Raw genomic sequence first — 25,219 nt, 5'->3', positions numbered from 1 at the left:
AATTCATATTTTAAAAATGACGTTGAAGAATTTTATTCCTATTGGGACAAAAGAGTGAAGATGGCGATTGGTGCGAGCAGCCGGCAGTCTCATTCTTCCACTTCTAGAAATAATATGACCTGCAAGCTCAGCGCACAGTGGGTGGCTTCTGTCGTCCAAATACCAATCACTCGCTCCCGGTACAGAGAGAGTCCACCGACTGCAAGCACAACCCCGTCATATTTTCCTCACTAGCCGATCAATCATACCGTTATCCTTTTTCAAAGCATTCCCACCCCATCCCGTCAAACATTAACTCCATACCCCACAGATCCCTGAACAATAGAATGTGACAAGAATTTCCTTTTTGACCTTAAAAGCATTCATTTTACGGAAAGTGAGTTTTTACATGCGTGAGTTAATTTTTTTCATTACGCAATCCAATTGATCGCTCCAATCAAGTTCATCATCGAACATAACGCCAAGATATTTATATGTAGGCCTATGAACCCTTTTAACACAGCTGTTGATCACAATGTTACTAGGCTCACTCTTCTTTTTACGAAAGTCAATGACAAGCTCTGTACTCCTAGCAAAGAACTTGTATGACATTAATTGAAATAGGGCCTATACTGTATAACATAGATTACTGAACATAACCATTTGTCCATCCGGGGTTTGGTATTGTTAAAATGCCCTTGAGAAGGACTTACAAATCGAAAGGAAAATGGAAATAGCACATAGTACGCAGTCGTAACAATTAAAACTGTATACCGCCCTCCCACGGCCACCATTACAGTATAGCCTGACGGCAAATCAACCACTGGAAAGGCCATTATCTATTATCATATTGTGGCCATCCGGATTTTCCCAATCAAATAAACGTAACCAAAGCGAGGCTTGAAGGAAAATGTTATGCCTCATTTTTGCTAAAAAACGTTATCATTTCGTACTGTTATTGCAATATATTGGTTAGGAACATGACTGAAATGGTGGCAGCATGATAAAGGCCTATTGGAGGTGCATGGGGTACGGGTATAATAATAATCGAAATCAAATTTGTCCCACTATGACTGGATTTCGTTCGCACACTTTTAAAACCACTCTTCAATTATTGTTTTCTTTCGACCGAAACCATTTCATGGATTAATTGCATGGTTACAACCCGATAGTCCGAAGGTTCGTGATTCCGAAGGTTCGATAGTCCGAAGGGCCCATTAGTCCGAAAACAGAAGAAAATTAAATAGTCCGAAGGTTCGATAGTCCGAATAGACAATAAGGTCCGATAATCCGAACTAACGGTTCGATAATCCGAATGGACGTGCCATAGTCCGAATTGACAACAGGACCGCACGTGTTGATTTTGACTATCGGAACTAATTGTCGATTCGGACTATAGGACCTTATATTCAATTCGGAATAGTGAAGATTTGGACTAGTGAACCTTATTTTGGTTTCGGACTAATGAACCTTCGGACTAATGAACCTTCGGATTATTGCATCAAATGTTCAGATTAACGAACCTTATTTCATTTTCGGACTAAAGAACCACCTCTTATGGAAATTTTGTGCATTCGGATCGACTATCGAACCTTCGGACTAAATTTTTTTCGGACAATCGAACCTTCGGACTATCGGGTGGACCTCTAATTGCACAGGGTAATTGTTACCATTCCCATCTTATTTATTTATCTATTTATTTATTTCGTGTTATTTTACCAGGAAAGCCCCATCAGTTGTCAATGAACTGTTCTCCCTGGGGGCCCTGGATTACATAAAAACATGATTATAACAACGACAAAAATTACAGAAAACACAATAAAAGACATAATGAATACATTATGAGCTAGGTTTCTTATGATCGGTAGGCTACTACGTACCTTAAGGGCCTACTATGCAAACAGGTTTTGAATCCTGTCGAATAGGACCTTACCGTGCAACGCAAAAAGGTCAGTATCGCCAACTGAGTGTTTTGACGCTGAAAGTGAAAAAATGCAACATTTTTGGACTGGGCCCATTATTAACGCATCCTTTTTATTTTTTTGGTTCCTATTTCCGGTCGTCCCTATTTAAGGCCCCAACCAAGAAAACAATTTTTATAACCGCCGACCATGTCTGAAACACCATTAACAACACAAAACAAAAGTAGAACTGGGAAAAAATGAATACAAAATTCAGGCAATCAGACTTGTGTTATTTTAAAACTATTAAAAAAGGAAAACCAGATTCTTACGCCAAGTTCGGATCCCAGAAGATAAGACGATAGTGCCTCTCATACTGGTATGTCATGTCTGACGTCAGTGGGCTGCTTGATGCAGATATAATTAAAACAAGTAAATCTTGCCCAATATGGTTTTATTACTTTATTCATTGATATCAATTCATGATACATTCATTACCATGGGCGTCGCAAGGCTTTTTTTCTAGAGGGGGGCAAAGCACAATTCCTGCATGTTCCCTGCATTCTCGATTTATCATTTTTCGAGGGTGGGCGGGGACATGCATGTATACATCCCCAAGCCATTTAATTAACAGCAATATGACTTTGCGCCTCGTTTTTTTCTTTCTTGCCCCTCCCCCCTCTCTCTCTCTCTTTGCTTGCTTTTCCAGGGGAGGGGGCCTAACGCCCCTCCCCCCTCTCGCGACGCCTACCCGCGACGCTCATTGCAATCATGGAGGAAGGAATTAATTCCTTCCTCCATGTTGCAATAAACAAAACGTGAGACGTACGCAGTTGCCATCATTTATAATATGCGGGTCAGTTTTATTTATTTATATTTTTTCGACCAACCGACACTTCTTGAGAGGCAAACAAAATATGAGAACCGTAGAAAGTAAGAAAAAAAGTACGCCCTTCTCTAAAAAAAATATCAAGTTGTGCACTGCGATCAAAATTCAGTCACAACTGCACCTTTTTGAATAAATTAATTGGGAGGCATTCTAAACCAGGCCAAATGTAGGGCCACGGTTCGCGAATGGGCAACTTCGACCCACACATGTTATAATAATGTCCCACTCCCCCTCTTCTTCGAGACTGTGATGAAACGCTGAGCAGATTTTAATGAAATTGGATTGAATTGCAGCGGAATCGGATACATATCAACGTCAGAATCAAAACAGAATTGATATTCTTCGAGATCGGCGTCAAATCAGGTAATTAATGTGATGTGTTCACCAAAATTGACTGGAAGATGCGATGACCTGCATAGTTGACGCACAATGATGTAGCGAATGTCAGACAAGTCGACCGTTGAGACAACTCGACTCGGGACAAGTCGACCGTTGAGACAACTCGACCGTTGAGACAAGTCGACCGTTGAGACAACTCGACTCGGGACAACTCGACCGTTGAGACAGCTAACGTGCACGGCACGTGCACGGTACGGCCACGCGGTTGACCGGAGATGCGCGCACAGGCCCGGCAAAAACGAACGATGTGCACGGACAATCACGCTGCGCTATATCGGCTCTGCTCTGTTACGTGTCATAACTCCCAAACGGCGATCAGCCGCCGTCAAAATCCCCGGTACTATCCCCAAAACTAGGCCCAAAAACATGCGAGGCGACTTGTCTCAACGGTCGACTTGTCTTTCCATTTATCGCACATACGGTCGAGTTTTCTCAACGGTCGAGTTGTCTCAACGGGCGACTTGTCCCGAGTCGAGTTGTCTCAACGGTCGACTTGTCTGACCCCCGATGTAGCTTAGGCCGGCCTACGCGTACGCCGCGCCGCACAGCCATCTGTCACTATGCATGGATATGTAAGGCACTAGAAAAGTTAAAGTGGCATCGGTACTTTTGACGTCGTAAAGTCTAAATAGAAAGAGCTTAAATTTGGAAAATTATTTTGTAGTATCTCCATCACTCAACTTAGGTAAAGTTTTTAACCAACATGACCAAAGCGCAATGTCACTTGAATTCGCGGAGTAGTTGAGCCGAAAGCAGCCTGAATAAGTGAATGATGTTTGCTATCCGGAACTAGAAAAACGACTGTACATGTACTGTGTGTACTGTGTTTAGCCTGTGTAGTTTGTTCACGTAGGCCATGGTTAGACGTAAGTTGTAGTCCAAAGAAGGGAAAGAACGTTGCAACCTGACGCTACTTCAGCAGTTGTCGTTGTGTACATGTACAAAGTCTATGGAGAGTCAAGAAAATTGTCTAAGTACCGGTATTTCCGAACATTACAAAAGTGGAAATGTTTCTCAGTCCCAGATTCATGTCTTAATTTAATCATCATGTTTGCAACATTTGATTGACCTTCATTTAGATGATATACATATGTATGAATAAAAAAGCAGCGTCAGGTTGCAACATTCTTTCCCGAAGAAGTTTGACATTTTTCAGACGTCTATTTTTTGTGTAATTCCCAGGTTCGTTTGCGCACGTTTGCGTATCTAACTTCCAACACGAAATTACACGAAAAATAGACGTCTGAAAAATGGCGAATTTCTTTTCTATCGCTGTAAGACTCTGAGGGTGAGTGTGCTTCCAAGCATAAATAAACTACAAAGTGTAAATATGAAAATCAAAACTTGACAAAGTTCTACATTTTCGGTAGACCCGTGAACGTGGCGTTGTATACAACGCCACGCTGTTGTGTATTTTCGAACCTAGCGAAATCGATCCGCCATACATAATTTTGTATGGATGTTGAGTACTCGCCTAGAAATCTAAATTTGCCTGTCTGCGTGTTCAGGATGAGTCATTTTGACGAAATTTGCCATCAATGAAGACCCATACGAACGTGTAGAAATTAGATTTTAACCTGACAAGTGACCCTGACAAATGACCCTGGACGAGTACCCAGGGTCATTTGCGTGCAAAATTGTCAGAGCCCTCCGAGCTACCCGTCTGCTTCATGTGGCGCATATGATAGGCGGCGTCTGATTGGCCAATAACGAGACCACGTGATAAACGCAGCTAATATTTGGAATCGCACTTATGATCCGGACATCAGGAGTGCGATACCAAATTATCTGCAGCATTTATCACGTGGTATATCACATGCATCAGGAGGAGGTTGCAGGACGTCGAGATCTTGCCAGATTTTACCTCGAATATCGTTTAAATGCCAGATTTGGCGTAAAAGCAGATTTCAACATGTTCAAGAAAGCTTGATGTGTGAATACTTATCACACGGTAAGGCAATGTTCAGTCTTTGTCACGGAAGGGCGATTTCGCTTGGTTCGAACATGTTCAAGAGCGTGGCGTAGTTTACAAGCCACGTTCACGGGTCTACATTTTCGGGTATGTAAATATTCCAAGTGTGGCCTTAAATTGGCCACATTTATGGGGCTATCATTGGCTGTACCAGATTCAGTTGTCAAAATAGCAAATATAGTCAAGACGTGATGGGGGGGGGGGGGTGGCAAATTGAAAATGACTTTGTATTTCTAACAATGAACCTCCGCGTTAAAAACCAGAAGTGGGGTTGGACTTTGCTGACTACATTTTGTAGTATGTATAGTTGTAACTGTACATAATAGCACTAATATTTGTGACATTTTACGCGATGTTAGTATTTTATTATAATGGCTATCAGACTAACAAGGCATTGGAGTTATGAGGTGTCGGACTCAATGGACTGGAAAAAAAGTAAATTTAACTGTCCAACTAATGAAGCGTCGGACCCATGAGTTGTCGGACAAATGGGTCGTCAGACCTATGGGGCGTCGGCCCCGAGGTGTCGGAAATCGGAATTACATATACATGTATGGGCCTTTACTTGCTTTTGGGATGAGATTTTGTCAGACTTGTGAGGCGTCGGACCTATGAGGCATCAGACTTACGCGAAAACCCCAAAGGCTGTACCATCTGATGCGAACTACATGTACCCACTATAAGAATGTCTTGTGCCTTATCAACTGATGTTTATAATCTCAAAATTATCTTTGTCTAAGAAGTGCATGAGTAAATCCCACTTCTGTAAGTTTTTTGTTCATCTAAACTCAAAAAGTTTTGGTTTCCCCTTACATTGTATATAATTTATATTTAGGGCCTGTAACCTTTATTTTCAAATATTCAGATTTAATTACACTTCAGTTACACTCACTTAAAGGGAATATACAACATTTGCAAACATCGAAAAATAAAACTACCAAGTTTTAACGAAATACTTTACTACATGTAGGATGTTGGTAAATGACAGTCTAAAGCATCCTGTAAAGTTATGGCACCTGGTGTCAAGTCATTTTCAAGAAAATGCTATTTTTGTATACATTTCCAACGGTGGTCGGCTGACCACCGTTGGAAAAACCTAACTATTTTTCAACTACTGCTCCAAATTTACAATTTTTTCAGTCTAAATTTTGTTTGCTACATGTATTGGTTACAAGTTCCCTTATCTTACAATTTTCCGACATCTACATGTATAATTGATCCATTTTACATGTATCTTTAGTGGAGTCAGGGAACCAGACTACATAAACAGTTGTGTTTTTCTTGGTTTTTCCAGCATTTTTGAACACAAAACTTCAAACATGTCAGTTAAACAATATTTGATCTATTATACTAACCCCTCAAATAGTTCATTTCTGAAAATTACAGCAAAAGCCAATGATGTACATTCCCTTTAAGCGTGCATGTTTTGCTCAAGCCACTTTCTGCTATTTTGATCATTTTTCTTTCTTTTTTTTCTTTTCATTTTCCCCCTTTTATGCATGTGCATGCTTTGCTTGTCATCAGTTTATTTCAAGATGCATTCTTGCACTGCTTGAGACTGCAACAGCGCCGCAGAAAAAAGCCCTCCAAACTCTTGAGGTATGGTATCTATTTTTTGCTTTATTTGTTGCATGAAAAAAAAAAAAAAATAGGTGATGGGCTTTTGTCCTGTGCAATGGATTTTTGCTCATTTGTGAGGCGTTCTGACGAAATGAGACAGAACTGGGCAGAGGTCGAAATGAGGGTTTGTAGGTATTAGGAAAGATAATGAATACTCCTTACTATTGTGCTTGTTGCACTTCAATTGGACATTCCGATGACAATTATGACTGTTTAAAGGGAAGATACAACATTTGCAAACATCACAAAACGAAATGATCAAATTATCATGAAATACCTTACTGGATTGTTAGGGAATGACAGTCTAAAGCATCCTGTAAAATCGTGGCTCCTGGTGTGCTATCATTCTCAAGAAAAATGGTATTTTTCCAACGCTGGTCGGCCGACCAGCGTTGGAATAAACTGTTTTTTTTTCAAAACCTGCTTCTTATTTTTCATAATTAGTTATTCATTGTTTTCTTTGCAATTGATTGCACACCTGTGAAGGGGTACAAGCTTGCTAGACTGATTCTCTGACTTTACAATTCCAAAAAGTCTATAAATTGCTCCGTTTCATCTTAAGTGGGGTCGGGGAACCGGACTACAAGAACTTGATTGGTTTTCTTGGTTTTTCCAACATGTACAAGCCCAAAACGTGAAACAAGTCATTTTAACAATATTTGCTATAACATACTAATCCTCCAAACCCATTTATTTCTGAAAATTGCAGCAAAAGCAAATGTTGTACATGTACATTCCCTTTAAAGTTTGCATTTATCGACATGTCAAAAAAGTAAAATACAATGTACTGAGAAAAAGGCCTTTAAATTTCAACAGTTTTATAGTCGTACATTTGTAAATACAAAAGATGCCAATTGTTTTTCTTTAAAAACACTTTTATTTCATGATATTTATATCCACTTTAAAATACAATGTACATACATACATACATAGAAGACATGAATCAAAGATTACAAGTATCAGTAAATCTAAAAATCAAAATCAAATCTAATTTTTGTTTGCATTTTTCCCCAGTTCCGTCTCACTTTGCCAGAATGCCTCACATTTCATCTGTTTATTTATGGTAGTCTTTCTAAATGTTGATTGTTATATTGATATAAATACATGTACTGTAGTTTGCTTTCAAACATCGGTTTCATCTCTGACTTTGACATAAAATAAGGAGATTTTCTAGGCCCCCAGCTACAAGTGACTCTGGCTCAGTATATACATGTAGACTCCGTGTGTGAACAGAAGATGGTGGTTTTTTCCACTGTCAAGAGCTCCAGTGGAGGTACTGCGTGTGCATACTGGTTCTATGCACAAAATAGTGGCATGTTTGCATGAGCAGCGGGGGATTTTCGGGAATCACTGTGGTCTCCCCCAAATTCTCTTTTTGTAATCAGTCAGGGGCTATTTGTGCACAGATCGAGAGGCCATACATTTGACATGCAGGTTTATGTTCTGTTTTAGGACCATTGAATCCTATAATTGACATCCAAGAGACAAAATCGTGTAGAATTTCCATTTGGTTTAGACATGAAAGCATTTGCATCTACATGTACACATGTATCCCAAAAATAAAGTACATGTACATGTACATGTACATACATGTACATGTACCAAATTACTATCAAAAGTTTACTTGGATTAAAGACATACCGGTACTGGTACTAAACACCCCGTGAAATTGTTCCATCTGTCTTGCTGCCATTAACAAGAAATCAAGAAATTTACATGTAGGTGATTTCTAACGATCAGTGACTTGATGTAAGACTGAGTGTTATTGACGTATCGCGTTTCTTGATCTAAAAGGTGGGCATGGTTTTTCACTGTTTGCTCAAAAAATGTAATATCCACTGAGCTGAAAGTTTGACAGGTTAGGTTTTGGACAGTCTGCGTTGGATTTGCATAGCTGCCAACTGTTACTAATTTTTCGTAATTATTACGAATTGTTTGTTAAATTACGAAAATACGATTTGCCACTAAAACATTACGAATTTCCCATTTTCTACCTAATGAAAAAAAAAATACTTGTAAAGTATCGTTTTTGACCGAAAACTTCTGGCGAAATGTCGCGATAATGGATGGACTGGTGACAAGTCTAATAAGAATGCAGTCAAGCACCTGATAGACATCAATGCAGTGTGCGCAGTGGAGTACTTGAGGACCAGACTAAAACTATTTTTCAATGGTGTGTCATTTGTGTGCATCTCGTGGATGTGTGGTTGTGTGTACTGTATGTGAGTACTTTTCAGTGACGATCGTGAGCACATTTGGTCGCTTATTGCCGGGATGAGACCCATCAGTGCGACAATTTAATCATGGAATTTAATAAGAGTATGGTTGGAATAATTGGTATTACAGTTTGAGTTTGTCACAACGTCCAGAAAAGATACATGTAAATCAGCATGCGTTTGCAAGGTATGTTGGCGGGATATTTCTATTGCATACGGTCATGACGGTGGCCCTAAATCATTGTGTGTAAAAACATTGATACGAACTCGAAACTCCACATCGATAGCATGCATCTCCCAAAAAATATGCGCATATTTTATTATTGTTATTATTTATTTGACTCCAACAAACAAATACAGACATTAAAAAAAATTAATTAAAAAAAAAAAAAAAAAAAAAAAAAACATTTTTTTTTTTTTTTTAAATTATCTTTTGGCCTACATTACATTATTATTCACAAGAAGAAGGGTATGCACATGTATGTGTACATGTAAACCATGTACCTGTACTCGATGTTGGTAAAGCTTTTGATAAAATGAGCAGTTGAAAATGACCGCGCGGGTTGATTACTAATTGGGATTTTGAAATGTTGGCAGCTATGGATTTGGAGTGGTGTAATTATTGCAAACGAACAAAATACATGAAGAGCACTTGATCCTATTTACAATGTAGCCTTTAAAAGGACCGAAAATGAACCTTGGGCATGTTGATGAGTCACGGATGGAGCCAATGCTGTAGAGAAAAGCCAAGGTTTGGTAAATGCCCTGTACTGGTACGTACATGTATGTACTTTCTATGGGTAGCAGGCCAGAAGCTGGTCTGAGTATCTCCCGTTATCAACGGAGCCAAGTCTCCTGTGTAGGCCTAACGTCCCAAAACATGCAGATTTATGCGATTCACGTCTCAGCCAATCGGAGTCGACTTTACTAAATCATGACGTTACTTCATTGTTCATTCCCAAATCAGGACTAAACGTGTGACTGGTCAATTCGAATGCATTGTTTTGTAATACAACAACAGCCGGGCGCGTATCGTCTAACATGAGCCTTTGCTGCTGTGTCTAGGGTATTTTTTTTTATCCGTGTCTATGACGCGACAACGGTGAAAGACCGGAGACCAGATATCATGGATATAGAAAGTGCCCGCTGATTGGTCAGAATCAAGAGGTCAAGATGCGATTGTCAGTTTGTCTTGCATAATTAATCAGCAAATCTGCTCAAATGTACCGGTACGGTACATGTACGTGTAATAGACCATGACAAAACTATTACATGGACTAGCCAGAAGCTTGAAATTTTGAATGTTCAGTCTTCCAGCTTGCCCCTTACTAGCTTTTAGTCAAGTCCCATGCGCTTACCCGGACACGTGACGCACCCCAGATGCTGACACGTAAAAAGACCAGCACGAGAGGGCCATTACCATCTCGTGGAGAACGCTATGTTTTTCTTTACATTTTTCTACCGATTTGGTAGACATGCATAATGCATTATTTACCCATTGTGAATTGACCAATGAAAATGCAGAATTACTAACGTAAATCAACCGTCGTCTGGCGCCAGACAGCACGCGCGCCATGGCGCGGGTGCTGTTGCTGGTAACCGCAAACTGCCGTTAGATGATTGGTTTATATTGTTTGATTTACATTACGTGAAAAAATGAATAAGTGATTAGCTCCACGAGATAGTAAAGGCCCTCGCAGCTTCGCCGCTCGTGCTAGCCTTTTTATGTGCCAGCATCCAGGGTGCGTTACGTGTCCGGATGGTCCGGGTATAGGCGCGTGGGACTTGACTAAAGGCTAGCCCCTTACAGAATCACAACCGAAACCAGTTTGTGCAGGAAGCTGATTTAATCCTTGCATTGTTGTCAAGTTCATGTTTGATGCTACGTGTGCATTGTACAAATGTAGGGTGGTTTTGATCTTATTCATTGCATATTTGGTCTGCCTTTAGTTTGGAGTTCAATGTGACCTCAGGCTAAACATATTGTGTGTTTCGTAGATTTTCTCTTCAGTAACGTGTACATGTACATGTACGTGTACATGTACATGTGTGTACGTGTAGAATAATAACATGGACGAGATTGGAAGCTGCAGAATTTTATTCTCCAATATCCTCCAAATACATGTACTGGGTCGTGGTATAAATTTGTGACGACAGCCTAACATTAAATTAAAGGGACATTGCACCCAATTGGGCTACTAAACAATGCTAGATGGGTTTTAAACGAAATAATGTTAATTGGAAAGAGCATAAAACATGTAAAGGTAGGATCAAAAAATTTTGTCGACAAAACAAAACAGTATAAATTTATACAAATTCAAAAGTTTGTTAGGAGAAAATAGTCAAGTCTTTTAAAAAGAGTACTGAGTACAATGTATGTAACTTTAAATATTTACAGTGAACCAAAAAAAGATTGAATTCCATACTTTTGCTTGTTTTTGCATTTACGACTGAACTTATACAATGTAATAATAATAATAATAACCAAGCCTTATATATATACATGTAGCGCACGTATAGACATGTACCAACTATTAGGTACTCAAGGCGCTGGAAATTATGTCGGTTATTACAGGCAGGTAAATGAAGTTTATGAGAAATATGAGACCCATTATGTAGCACGATATACAATGTAAGGGTTTACAAGGTGCTGCGGTGCATATTGCAGGCACTGCCAGAAACACCGGGGCAAACCCCTTGATAATGTCAAATGAAATACCGGTAATGTCATCCTTAATCATCCTTCAATTTATTTTAAAAAAATTGTGAAAAAAATACACTGTACATTGTACATTAGGTACATGTACGTTTTGAGCGCACGTAAAAATTTGAATGACCTGTCTTTTACTCATAAAATATGTGTAATTATTCCTGAGCATCCTTGTATTCCTTCTTTCCTTCATTCCTTCTATACTTTTCCTTGACCTTTACTTGCTCACGATGCAGCGGGTGAGCGTTTGATGTCGTGATTCATTCACAGTCACCTGCTCGTAATCAACCTGCTGTTCATTGATCAACCTGAAAGCTCAGATTTCACCGACAGAATTGGTTTCTCTTGAGCAACATATTTCTGTAATTGTGACCATAAAGTTGTCAAACGGTTTTGTTTCATATTTGAGTTGACCAAACATGCTGAATGTAAATTTGCATGTGCCTGGAATTTACATCATGTCTTGACATAGGACGTTGATGCAAAACCACCAAAAGGAAAATGTTTGCTAAATTTCAGAGGATGGGGTGTGTGCTATGCTCTACAGAGTATGGCCATCAGTGAGCATTTTTGTTGCATTTTTTATTAGTACATTATAGCAGGACCACTCACTGGACATTTCAAAGACTGCTTCTGAAAGTGCTTTAGGAATAAGGTAGAGGGACATTGTACCAGTAGGCCTATGATTATAATTGAAGTATAAATATGCAAAACATCTATCCCAAGTTCTTCGAAATTTAAAGAAATGGTTTTTAGGCAAAAAAAAAAAAAAAAAAAAGTCGGTCTCTGGTCAGCGCACGCGTCGATTTTAATCATGCACGTCAACCTTTTTTTTCCCAAAATGTTCCGTGGTAGCTCCAACAGTGCCCTCTATTGCCGCACCTTCTCAATTTTTTTTACCAAAGAGCACCAAGGAATGGGAAATTGCACCAAGGCAAATGATCGCGAGCACCAAGGCAATTATGGAGGAAACCAATGTACCGGTACCGTACATGTACATGTACATACCAAAAAAAGGCAAAATGGTACCCCACCTTCCCCACCTTGTCTACAAGCTTGGGGGAAAAAAAAAAAGAAAAGCCGCGTCGCCGCATCAATTCCGGAAATTTGGTCTGTATTTTTTTTTTTTTTGGCCTTGGTGCAAATATTGATGCTTAGGAACCAAGCCTCAGTTCCATAATTTTTTTCAGTTACATGTGCATGTAAAATACATGCTACCTGATAAATGTACATATGTACCGGGACAATGTAGGGTTAATCTTTAACCTTACATGTTGGTAGCGTCGAACCCCCTCCGGTATCCCACTTTACAAATTCCTCTCTCCCCCCCCCCCCCCCCATCGCACGCTACATGAACATGTACTTGCTCAAACGTGTATAGTACCTGTACAAAATCTGCATGGGTACATGTACGTGTACGAACATGTTGAAATTAACTATGGAAATTGAATCTTAAACATTGTTCAAGCAAGCATGTCTGTGCCATGTTGAAGCTACTGTGTATCAAGTTCTGTCGATCGATAATGCCAGTAGAGGCCGAAAAGATGCTTTCCCTTAGTGTTCTTTCTCGTGAGTCATCTGACACTATACCGGTACTGTCGATCTGCATAATTTGTAGATTTGCAGATAATGAATTTGGATGTCATGTATTACCGGTAGGCCTATAAATTTAGTTTCATGAGAAATGTAGGCTAATATTGTGCATGGTCTTATCTGAAAACATTTTTTTTCTGGACATTCCAGTCACCATGCATGAACATCACTACTTCAAAGCATATGAAAAGGTATTGACATGAAGATGTACCGGTATTCTGAAAAGAGTCTGCAAGTTGAGGGAAAAAAAAAAAGAAATCAAAAATCCTGACAAAACTGTTTTTCCTGATACTATTGGACTTACATGTGTACATATTTTTTGTACCCACAATGTATGTGTTCATGTACATTGTACAGGGTGTCCCCCAAAAATGCTCCACTCTCCTTCAAGCAAACCTGAATGCATACATTTTCTTATTATGCATGGTAAGAATGCTATGTGTCATGGTTGTTATCTACCAAAAAAATTGGATCATACTATCAATCCACTAGGGACAGAAATGCTTAAATATGAACTCGCCTCCATTTGCCAATTGCGCTGGGGACTCAAATCACCAATTTTAAAATGTCGATTTTTGTCAAGTGTGCTTTTCAAAAATTCTACTTGGTATCTATTATGAACCGGCACATCACTACATGTAGTACAATGTAGTAGACATGCACAGAATGAACATGTGTACCGGTATACATGTACACTGTAGATTTGTACAAGACTGTGCAATAAACTTAAGATTAATTGACATTAGAATCAAATTGCATCCATGGATTAAACACCTGCGTATTTGTGGTTTGTTACTATGCTAATCAGCTTCTAATCCATGACTCAGTCAGAATGCCTTCTATGTCGTGCGTGTCGTCTGTGAGGATCGAGTGCACGTATCGCCGGGCCCGTCTGCTTTGCTCCCTACTCTCAAGTCTGCACGTCTGCCTCCGGGAATCGGTGTCACGATATTGGTGATAAATAAGGTCAGCTTACTGCCGGCACGTCTGGTTCTTGCAGGAGAAAAATAATAAATCAGGGTCTTCTGCGTAATGGAATATTTGAAATAGGCCTACAGACCGAGCGGATAACTTGGTTAGCGTGAAATGCACCGCACTGTACGGTTAGATGCATTGGATGGCACATGTTCATGTGTACATGTTACATGTATGATCATTCAGTGGCAGTGTTGCAGTGATTTCTGTGGTGTGTCAGATGTGTGATCATGATGACAGGGGTGGATTGAATTGATGGGAAAGGAGAAAAGGTGATATTGTGGTGATGATCAATATGTTGGTTGTCAGTGATTATTTGGTTGTGTTTATGCTAGTGATTATAGTGATAGTGGTTGTGATTTGAGTGGACATTGAGTGATAATGACTTTGATTCATTGTCAATCAAAGATTCAAGATGCAGGATGAAGATGAGGAGAAAATGCTAATTTTAAAGTGAGCTTATCAACTTATTGAGACACTAAGTATTAGAAAGGAAACACAATATTATAGGCCTTTTCACACTAGAGCCTCTCAACCCAGGGTTGAACTCAACCCTGCACTATTGCAAGGTCACATTTTTCAGATGACAAGGATTTATTCAGGTGTTAAACAAACAAAGAATGAATGTTTCACATTATTGCAATGGAAAGAATGATTTCATTTGGTAACAGATGGAATGTTCCATTCCACTCGGCTTCACCTCGCGGAATGGAACATTCCATCTGTCACCTCAATATTCTTCTGATTCTCAATTATTCTGTCACCTTTATAATTATTCTTACATTTGCAATGATAAATATTCATCATTTGTATACATACATGTACATGTACACGTAAATCTGCACAGTTGTTCATTTCCACACTCCATTTGCTCGTGATTACGTATTTGATATTGTTAATTTGTTAGATTTGAAATATAATAAGGACCTCAAATTGCATCTGTTTCTACATATGCAGGCATGCAACTTTTCCTCGGATCAGCTGATTTCCTCTTCTTTTTTTTTACTTCCCATGTGTGCCATTAAAAATAGAAAAACACTGTACAAAGTCTTGGAAAAATTTGAATTTCCTCTTTTTTTGTGACTTCCCAGTTGCTTGCCTGTACATGTATGTCCCCTTTTTAACCCTAACTCCCTAGACATTTTTGCTACCTGATGCAACCTCAATCCTGCAAAATCCTCCAACTACATGTACCTCCATGTAAAATTGCATGACAGCCTCAATCCTCCAAAATCCTCTGTTATTTCTTGAATGTGGTCCTTGGAGGAGTGACCACTGCCTCATTCCTGCAACAGCCTCCAGCATTCACTGTCAGTATGTTGAGGCAGAGCCAGTGACATCCTGGAGCAGTGCAGAGGATTTCAAGTATACTCTAGGCCTAAATTTATGCACGGCTGAGCATAAACAACACAAGGTCCAGCCCAAGACTTTGATACGTACAGTGCATCCTCCGAAATTTACAAACAGGATTTTGGAGGATTTGGGAAGGTTAAGGTTAAGGCCAAAAAAAAAGTCTCCGGTTTCTGGTATGGAGCTTGCCCAAAAAGTGGTGCGGTGACGCGGCTTTTTTTTTTTTTTTTACCTGTTTTTTTTTTGCTTCAAATGTCATCTGATGACTGCAAATGGTGCCTGACTAAACTTAGTGCAAATATTATGGGAGACCAGAGAGGCCACATTAAGGTTATTCTCGATCATAACCCCGTCTAAAAACACGTTAAAATTGTGCAGCAGCAGGATTCCAGTCAAACCAGTGAGTTTGGCAGTTTTGAGACATCATCTTTCATTGAAAAAAAACTTTTTCATTTTGCCAACGCGCATGGCTACGGCGACGCGCGCGCATACCAATAACCGGAGACTTTTTTTTTTTTGCCTAATGGACTTTGCCCAATAGGATTGTACTTTCAGCATTGTCTAATTTGCATGAAACAAGGCAGAGTGCCTCGTACAACCTGTCGCATATCGGAATCACAGGACACCCCCCCCTCTCAAAAAATGTTTTGTTTGAACCCATTTTTTTCCTGACATTTAAGAAGTCGGTCGCCATACACAATACCGATTCGCGTGGCCACCGAACAGACCAGTGTGTATATTTGATTAGCACGGAATGACTTTCAAATGGGTCGAGGAAAACCGCGGGGCGTAAATGGTATAATGACGTTAGCCACACATGGTGTGCCAACAGCCTTAACAGCACTGCTGTGTACTGTAGCGCCTTTTAACTGAATTGAAAATGTACATGATGTACGTCACTGAATTATGTTCTCTTTTCCTTTCTGCCTTGTTTTTGTAAATGTTTATGCACGCATGCGTACTGGTGTAATGTATTTTTGATATTTTCTAACTTTGACATTTTTCTATTGATTTCTGTTTTTCATACAGCTTTTAATTTTTTTTAGTTTTTTATATAATTTAAGCAAATCAACTTGTGATCAAAATCAAAGCAAATTTTAAATATTCGTAATCCATACATGTAAGGAGCTATGTGCATTAGTACCTTTAAATAGTTTGTCATTGGCACTAGCAGGTAAATTTTATTATTATTATTATTATTATTTATTCGGCCTTCTACAACAGGTACAAAGTACAACATACATGTACATGTACATGACCAACATAACTTTCCAAAATACACTAAAATTAGAGACAAAAACAACCCTATCAAAGTTGGCCAGGACTGACAAAAGTGTAGTAAAACACTTTGTCTCGAAAGCCTGCCGATCCTAACTTGAATAGGTTACACATAGAATAGAAATAAAAAATATAAAATAAATGCATAAATTACTTTATGATAACATTTTGCTCAGAAAAAAAAGTGAATTAAAAAAAGAAATATTAAAAACATTATTTTATTTATGTACTGTCAATTGCAATGTTTTTACACAGACGTTAAATACTTGTTCTTGTTATGGTGTAACTGCTCAAGCAATTTAATCCATGGCCCAGGTGCAGTGACAGTGATTACAATGATACTGGCCTTGGTAATAACACGTAATTGATGAGGATTCAACTTACATCTAAGTAACGGTCTATGCTGGTACATGTACATGTACATGTAGGTGTGGACTTGGTCAGCAAAAAGTTTGTTCGTTCTTTTAATTTCCATTTAATTTTAATACTTAAGTATTTTTTTTAATGTGTACATTGTAATCAGTCTCGTGGAGACAGGCAGAGTATAGGGCTACGGTCCGAAACGTTTAGTTTTTCCCCCAGTTCTTTTCAAAACCTCACAAACTCATAAAAGAGATTTGTCACAGGGTGCTACATGTACATGAACCGGTACCCTGTAATTGCTGGCTGTTCTATGGATACGTTCTAAAAAAATCAATATATGAAACTCCCAAAACATTCACATAACATTTTCCATAAATCTTTAAAATACGATAGGCCTACATTTGCAAACCAAATTTCCGCTTGTATACAATGTTGTATTAAACTAAAGGGTATTTGACATTTTAAAATGTATTTTACTCACACATTTATGTTTTGTGTCGTGACACAAAACATTTTACACCAATATGAAAATGTCAAAGAAAGCAGACACATAATAAACTTCATCAAGTGTCAAGGTACAGTACGTGTACATGTTTTATTGCCTTTAACCCTTACCCTACTTGACCCTCCAACGCATGCCAATATGTGCCTCAAGAAAATCTCCTATGTTTTTTGCATGGCCCTCCAATATCTGCCATGTCATTTCAAGGGTAACTGGACAGGCACTCCAATACATGCCACAGAGAACAATGAGAGTCCTCTGATAACAAAGTGAGTGCCCCCAGCTGGTCAGTATCAGGCACCCTCCAGGGCCTCCAACTCCTGCCAATTGGAGCCTTCACTGTCAAGATAGTTTATCTGCCAATATACTGCAGCTGGAGGGCATTGGCATAACCAACTGACATGCAGTAAACTACCCTCAGAGAGTAAGGGATGATTAAATGAAAAATTTTCTAAAATTGCACATTTGGTTACCGTTACCCGAATAGTTTTGTGAATGAACTCTGTTTAGATGCATTGCGCAGTTGAAATACCAAACTGTTTTTTTTTTTACTGCAGCATGCAAGAGGTATGGATTTCCCTTTGTAAATTTTCACATATTGCGTCCACATGTTGTGCATTTCCAAGACTGAAATAGCGTCGTTGATACAGTACATTTCTGACATTCATCAAGACGAAATGTATACATCCCACATTGTTGTGAAATTCCATAAATTTTCATCTGAGCATGTTTATAGTAAACTGCTTGTGGTGAATGTCACGCATTGAGTACATACGCACATTGCAGAGAAAGGCGTTCCCATACACGTACTAACTACAGGTTTGTACATTGTATGCTTCAATATTTTGGTCATTTCTGTATCCTGCTGCAAATCCTTCAATACATGTAGAGCATGGTTTTACTTTGATTTTGATTGTCTTGGAAGTTCAAAATTCACCATTTTTATTACAATGTTAGCAAATGCAGGTTTCCTTAGGACTTTTTGGTAAATTTACACAAATTCAGTAAAAAATAAATAACGTTTAAACGTGTAAATGTCACATCCTTAATACAGAGTTCTGCAAGTTAATTTATTGGATATGATAATTATTAATTCTATCTGTACAATGGACCTGTACCGGTATTTATGTGTATTGACCTTGTACAACTGTAATTTATTAACAGTTTGCAAAATCCAGAAATAATTGATGCACTTTTTTTTATTTATATTTATTGTTATTGCTGTTTACATGTACTACATGTACCCCGGTACATGTACATGTACATTTGCTGATATGGATATGCTGATGCTGATTTGCTGATACATACATGTACATGTACAAGTTTGTAGTTGATCAAATTAATGGTCATTTATTATCAAATACTGAACATGTAAATCACACAATTAAAACCTTCCCTCTATTTAAGAGGCCACCAATGGTCAAAATGTTTGTATCTCACCTCCTGGCATATTGTGTGCAAACCAATGGGGGTCTTGACCAATATTGACCCAAGTAATAACCATGCTGACAATGCACGTTTTAAGGTTGATGTACTTTCTGCATGCAAAATCTGTGGGAAACATAAATTTGTCCACATGCATTCTTGCTTTGTGGTACATGTACATACAGGTACATGTAAGTGTGCTTCACTCCTCCTAAAGCACCAAAATTTAATTGTGAACACATAAAATACACAAAAAACAAATGTATAAAAATAGATTTACAATGTATGAAGGTACTGGTACATACATGTACTGTATGTACATTCAAGTGCTGCCATGTGATGTCAATGTGGGCCCAATGGATCATTGGTGTGCATGATATCATTTGGGGATGCTGTTTTTGGCATGACTGTGCTTTTGAAACTATGTATACATGTAATGGTACATGTACATGTACATGTACATGTACCTTACTTTCGAAGGCAAAGAAGATCATTATGAGGTATGTACAAGTACATGTACTGTATGTGTACCTTAAAGTATAGAAAATTGTACTTTACACTCTATAACTCCTCATTTTTTGGAGAAAGTTAAAACGTTGACAACTTTTCGTGTTTGTGCGATGAAAAACAAAGAGCTAAGAGTTTTTGAGAATTGGGAAATGAACAAGGACTCGACGCTCCCAGACGATTGCTCTTGAGATAAGCTGTTTAGATATGCACCCTCAGCAGGCACAGTCACGATGCCGTATTGATGTCCCAAAAACCCCACGGACAAACTTGCCGTCTAAACATGCCACGGGGCAGCTGCGTGTACTGCGCATTGATGGGACATACAGTTGTACATGCGCATGTACGCGCGCATCTCAAGGGGGGTGTGGAGCACTTGAAGGAGCGTGTTGTTTCATCCTACCGGGTACATGTCCTACCTTGTAGCTGGTCTCTTGTGATCATGCTGATCATTTGTTGTGTAGTTTGATGTCGGTGTCTGGCATTTTTCAATAGGTACAATGTATTCAACGGGGCTGCTGGATCCTGAATTCAATGTTTCTTGCTTGCTGGTGGAATTTTATTTGAACAGGTGCACATGCTGCATGACCATGAAATGTTTAACATACATGTAAGCACAAATGTATGCAATGTCCTTCGTGTCCTACATGTACATGTACATACATTTACACAGAAACACACACCCGTTCACACATTTACATGTACGTTACATACCATAAAGAAATGTGGTCTGTAAAAGCTAGGTGTCTAATTTGATAGTACAAACTTGATTCTGACTTTCTACCCAAGTGTGCATGATTTTGACAGTCCTGTTGTATTTATACATGTATCATACGTGTACATGTACATGAACTTGAATGTGTACGCACACATGTACGTAAGTACTGTCATTCTATTATTGTACTGCCTGTGTAGGCTAGAGCCATTTATTTGTTACAGTGCATACATGTATGTAACATGTACGCCTATGTGTTTTTCGAATACACGTGATGTACAACATAGTGTGAAATGTGCATGTAAATTTGTCATCTCATAGGGTTATGTGTACATGTATGTGTAGTACATGTACTATGTAGACAGATACGGAGCATTTTATGACAGGAAAGCAATTTGAACTTTAGCACAGTCTTTGTCTTTGGTTTCTGGGAATCAAGACGTCACTCTTGCCTCACCTATTGTATGGGCTCCGTAACCATAGAGAACAACAGAGAATGCTTTTTGACCACTTTGGAGAGCCCTGTGGACGGAACACCGTTAGTGCTTACTGGAGGGTGTGTACGTGTTCATCTTTTTAAACCGTGGACGAAAAATACCAGAAAACAAAAGAGAACAATATCGTCCATGATTCCCAGCATACATCCCGCAATTGGGGTCGTGTACAAAACCTATGGGAGTCTTCCTAAAAAGTTAGAGTTCAAACAAAGAGGGACAATATGACGTCCACAGTCTACGGTGAACACACGTTTGTGTGCGTATAGCGAGAAGCTTGTACCGGTACGCATGACTAACTTGATTCTGAATGTGAACAAAGCCTTCGTGTGAGCTTCAGGCATCATTGTGTGATCAGGTGTCTCTCCCAACCCTCCCTTTCTTATGCCGTTGAGGGGGTACTTGTCCACGCGGACCGCATACATGTAGATGTTTCTCATTATGTATGAAGGCTTTAATTAACAAACTTTGACGATGTCGTGATCTTTGTGCCAATATTATTATCATTCCTGTTTTCTCTTTTGCAGAATTCACACTGGGTAGTACACACAGCACCGACGAGGACAACAAAGACCAATCGGGTTATGGTTCTGACGAGGAGGCAGTGATGGAGTTATCTCATAGCTTACTGCTCAATGAGCAGGCCCTGGCCCAGATAGCCGAGTCCAAGCGACCCATCTTCATCTATGAGTGGCTGCGCTTCCTGGATAAAGTCTTGGTGGCTGCACAGAAGGTGAGAGCTGGGACTTTAGTTAGGGGCCATACATGTAGGTGGCGCTGTGCAGGGCCACTCACACTTGAAGCTACCGACATGACTGACATTACTTGTGACTGGTTTTCAGCTGATTTTTACCAGAGTTGTAATGACTCGAGTCAATGACTCAACTCAAGTCCGACTGGAGTCACAATTTTTGGTGACTGGACTCAACTCGAGTCCCTATGGGTAAATGACTCGACTCGACTCACTGCGAGCAAATGACTTGACTCGACTCGAGTCCCTCATCAGAAGACTCGACTCGACTCGAGCGAAGGCTAATAAGACTCGAGTCCCAAAAATAAAAGCAAAACTTTGCAAAAAATATTGCAGCTGGCTCCTAAAACCTCGAAAATAAATGTAAAAAATCCTGGATTTCATGATTTGTGGGTCATGACCTTTTATCAAAGGAAAACAATTCTAGACCCGAAGCCAAAGCAGATAGCCAATATAAGACCAAAGTTTCACTTCTTGTGAACGGTTAATGATACAAATGACTTTTTCTCTTGTCTTTATTTGTTGTATAGTGTTCAAATTTTCATGACTCCAATTGACTCGAGCTTAATATTTGACTCGACTCGACAACACACTGTGACTCGACTCGACCTTCTTGACCTAATGACTCGACTCGAGTCGCTGCGAGCAAATGACTCGACCTGACTCGAGTCACAAAAATCAGTGACTCGTTACAACTCTGATTTTGACTGAGCATGCAGATGTGCTAATCAACATTTCCTGTGCAGCAGTTCCGTGATAATGGTACACATTTTCATCTGAATGTGCGCAAGTTCATGGGTAGTGTCTACAGTTTTGTAAACTACATGTACACGAGCATGCATATATGGCAATTGTGCACAAAATGTAGTAAGCATATGGCAAGTGCGCGTATGAAAAGCATGCTTGACTTTATTTCACCTGAATGTGCTTAATTTCTGCTGGATTTTGTCAATCAGAAAATATGGACTGTTGTTCATCTATTTGATTCAGAGAAAGTGGATTTCAACATTCATTTTTTTTATTGTTCTTCCAAAGTCTGACTTGAAAGGCTCCCAGAAGAAGTTGGTCGCCCAGCTAACCAGTCAGATCACAGAGTCTCCCGGACCCCCAACGAGGGCGCTACTCGGCAAATGCATCGGGACCGTCTACAGCGTCGGCGATTCCTATGACCTGCTGGAAACCTCCAACTTCTGCAATGACATCATCAGAAACAAGGACGATTCGCCCAGCTTTCTGCCGTCGAGATTGTAAGTGCTGTGTACATTTGTAGTGCCTCTTTTCTTCCACATCTCAAGTGATACAGACATAAATGAATAGGAATTTTGGACGTGTTTCTTCATTGGATTAGGCATCCTACTCTTTTACACTTCAAACCCTTCAAAATTTGCATTACTAAGGGAATAAATGTGTGCTCCGGAGGTTTTTATCACTCTGTTTAAGACCGCTTAGAGTCTGGGTGCTGATAATTACCCGAGCCTCCGGCTCGGGTAATTATCAGCACCCAGACTCTAAGCGGTCTTAAACAGAGTGATAAATACCGACGGAGCACATATTTATTCCCATTCATAAATACCTTTTCGGTAAAATAAATCAAATAATTCGTTAAAAAAAGTCCCGATTTTGTTCAACAAATTCACTTCATGCTTTTTGAAACATCCCTCTAGCAAAATAATGGAGTGTTCAGCTGGCGAGTAAGATGTAAACAACCCTTTTATGGAGATTGACGCCCGCGTAGCATGTTCTGCGCGATGTCGCGCAGAACGCACCTGGGGCGTTGCGTTTTGAATTTAGAACTATAAAATTCTGACTCGCTGGTAGTCATGGTAGTGTTGCGCATGCTTACGTGAGGATTGTGAACGTTCAACCAATAAAACGGTAAGAGGCACTGGATTTTTAGGAGTCCACATTTTATGTGACACTGGAAAAGTGTTTAAAACCAGCTAGCCATGTCTTTATCATCCGTTTAAGACCGGCCACGTGACGGGCTCTCGACCAATAGGAATAAACTGTCTGAGGTATTTATGAATAAGAATTAAAAGCATGTACCTGGTGATGTGTGGATCTTCCAAACACTGGGGGGCTTTAAAGAGTGAAACATTATATTTGATGATATGATAAGTGAAAGGGCTAACCATGTTTTTGCATTGGTGCCAGGGTTTCAGTTGTATACCTGTATGTGCTCTAGTTTTCAGTTGAGTTAACAAGTAAGGAAAAAAAAATATTCTGACAACTTTCAAAGTTGTCATCAGTCAGCCAGTTACTGTAGGTGATAATGCTTACGTTTTTCAGACTGTTCCAGAAAAAGTGGTCAAAATGAAAGAGAAAAACCTTCTCGAAATTCATCGAAATGAATGCCTCTTCAGTTTTGTTTCACTCCTATTTTCAATAATGATCCAAGTCGTTGGTCAAAAGGGTCATGACTTTTTTTCCTTTTGTTTTCTTTTCTTTGTGCTAGGGCTGCAGTTGCTGTTCTTGGCGCAATGTACGAGAAACTTGGTCGCATGATGGGAAGTAGTTTTCCAGAAACCATTCAAGGCCTTGTGAAAGCATTAAAAAATGCCGAGGTAAGAAGACAGATTTTGTTGTTCCGATCAGTTTAACTCTTTGATAACGGAATCAATTACCTTTGTAAGACGTAATTGAAACAATGCGCAGTGACATTCAATATAATATATATCACCTCACCATCTCCAGCACACATTTTGTGCGCAGAGTCAATGAACTTTAACGTTAGTTTCCAGAGATGGCTGCATTTTGTACTAGTGGCGTCTAAAATCAAAGAGGTTTTACACTCCAGACTTTCAAATTGGACAGCCTTTTCACATCCTTATCCAGCTGAGGTCATCAAGACATCCATTTCATTTGATCTAGTGTGGACTGCCAAATCGTTGTTTTTGCTGTGCGCAGGACAGCGGCCCAATGAAAGCCCTCTTTATACAAGACCAAAAAACCTTACAGTGCTTGAGAACTTTTCTCATGCTTGAGATATCTTTAATACAAAAATGCAATAGTGTGAAGGGGACACCCATGCTAGAAAATGACCAAAAAATATTACCTCCCTGGTGAATTTCCTTGAGAGATTTTGGTGGAGGTCCGGACCTCCAACAGCATGTAAATGATGCCAAGCTTGTAATGTTAAAGTAAATAATCCCCACTCGAAAACTATTTCTCAAACCTTGCTAGATTTGTTGGCATCATGTGAAGAGAGCTGGACAATAAAAATCATATGGGAGTTGGTTTGGTTCTGATCTTTGCCTCGGAAATTCTGGGTGAAAAGTTCAACCAGTGTTAAAGGGGTACTCGCGATGCTTTTTAGCTGTGTCTTAATAGGAAACTTGTGGAGTATGAAATGTTTGACAAAAAAATGATGGAGTAATTAAACATTATTTAAAGATGTACTGATAATTTCAGTACTGTGGCACACTGCTGGGTTAAGGGGGTGCATGGGACCTCATTCATACCACTGGGGCATGGATGCGATAATACTCAAGTGTGCTCTAATCATTCTCTATTAAGGAATTCTTGTATTGAGGGATACTTGGCTGCAAAACCACACTGATCATTTTTTTTTAAATTCAAT

The 25,219-nt window shown here is 39.4% G+C and overlaps 1 protein-coding gene across 2 annotated transcripts in view; it reads left to right on the top strand.

Annotated features, from left to right (window-relative positions):
* Window positions 1-2,942: 2,942 nt before the first annotated feature.
* LOC119740286 (HEAT repeat-containing protein 5B-like) overlaps window positions 2,943-25,219 on the top strand; it is a 95,048-nt gene continuing 72,771 nt past the window's right edge. Inside the window, exons 1-5 of one of the 2 annotated variants that reach the window (XM_038215549.1) lie at window positions 2,943-3,132; window positions 6,665-6,739; window positions 21,416-21,621; window positions 22,675-22,886; window positions 24,095-24,203. In XM_038215549.1, the coding sequence (XP_038071477.1) occupies window positions 21,496-21,621; window positions 22,675-22,886; window positions 24,095-24,203 (447 nt within the window). In that variant the 5' untranslated portion in view covers window positions 2,943-3,132; window positions 6,665-6,739; window positions 21,416-21,495. The remainder of the gene's footprint in view (window positions 3,133-6,664; window positions 6,740-21,415; window positions 21,622-22,674; window positions 22,887-24,094; window positions 24,204-25,219) is intronic. The other variant, XM_038215550.1, reaches the window with a different exon arrangement.

This window comes from Patiria miniata, unplaced genomic scaffold, assembly GCF_015706575.1.
Source record: "Patiria miniata isolate m_02_andy unplaced genomic scaffold, ASM1570657v1 HiC_scaffold_5, whole genome shotgun sequence".
Classification (NCBI taxonomy): domain Eukaryota; kingdom Metazoa; phylum Echinodermata; class Asteroidea; order Valvatida; family Asterinidae; genus Patiria; species Patiria miniata.
Note: the sequence above shows the minus strand (reverse complement) of the source record. Positions and strands in the feature narration are given on the sequence as shown.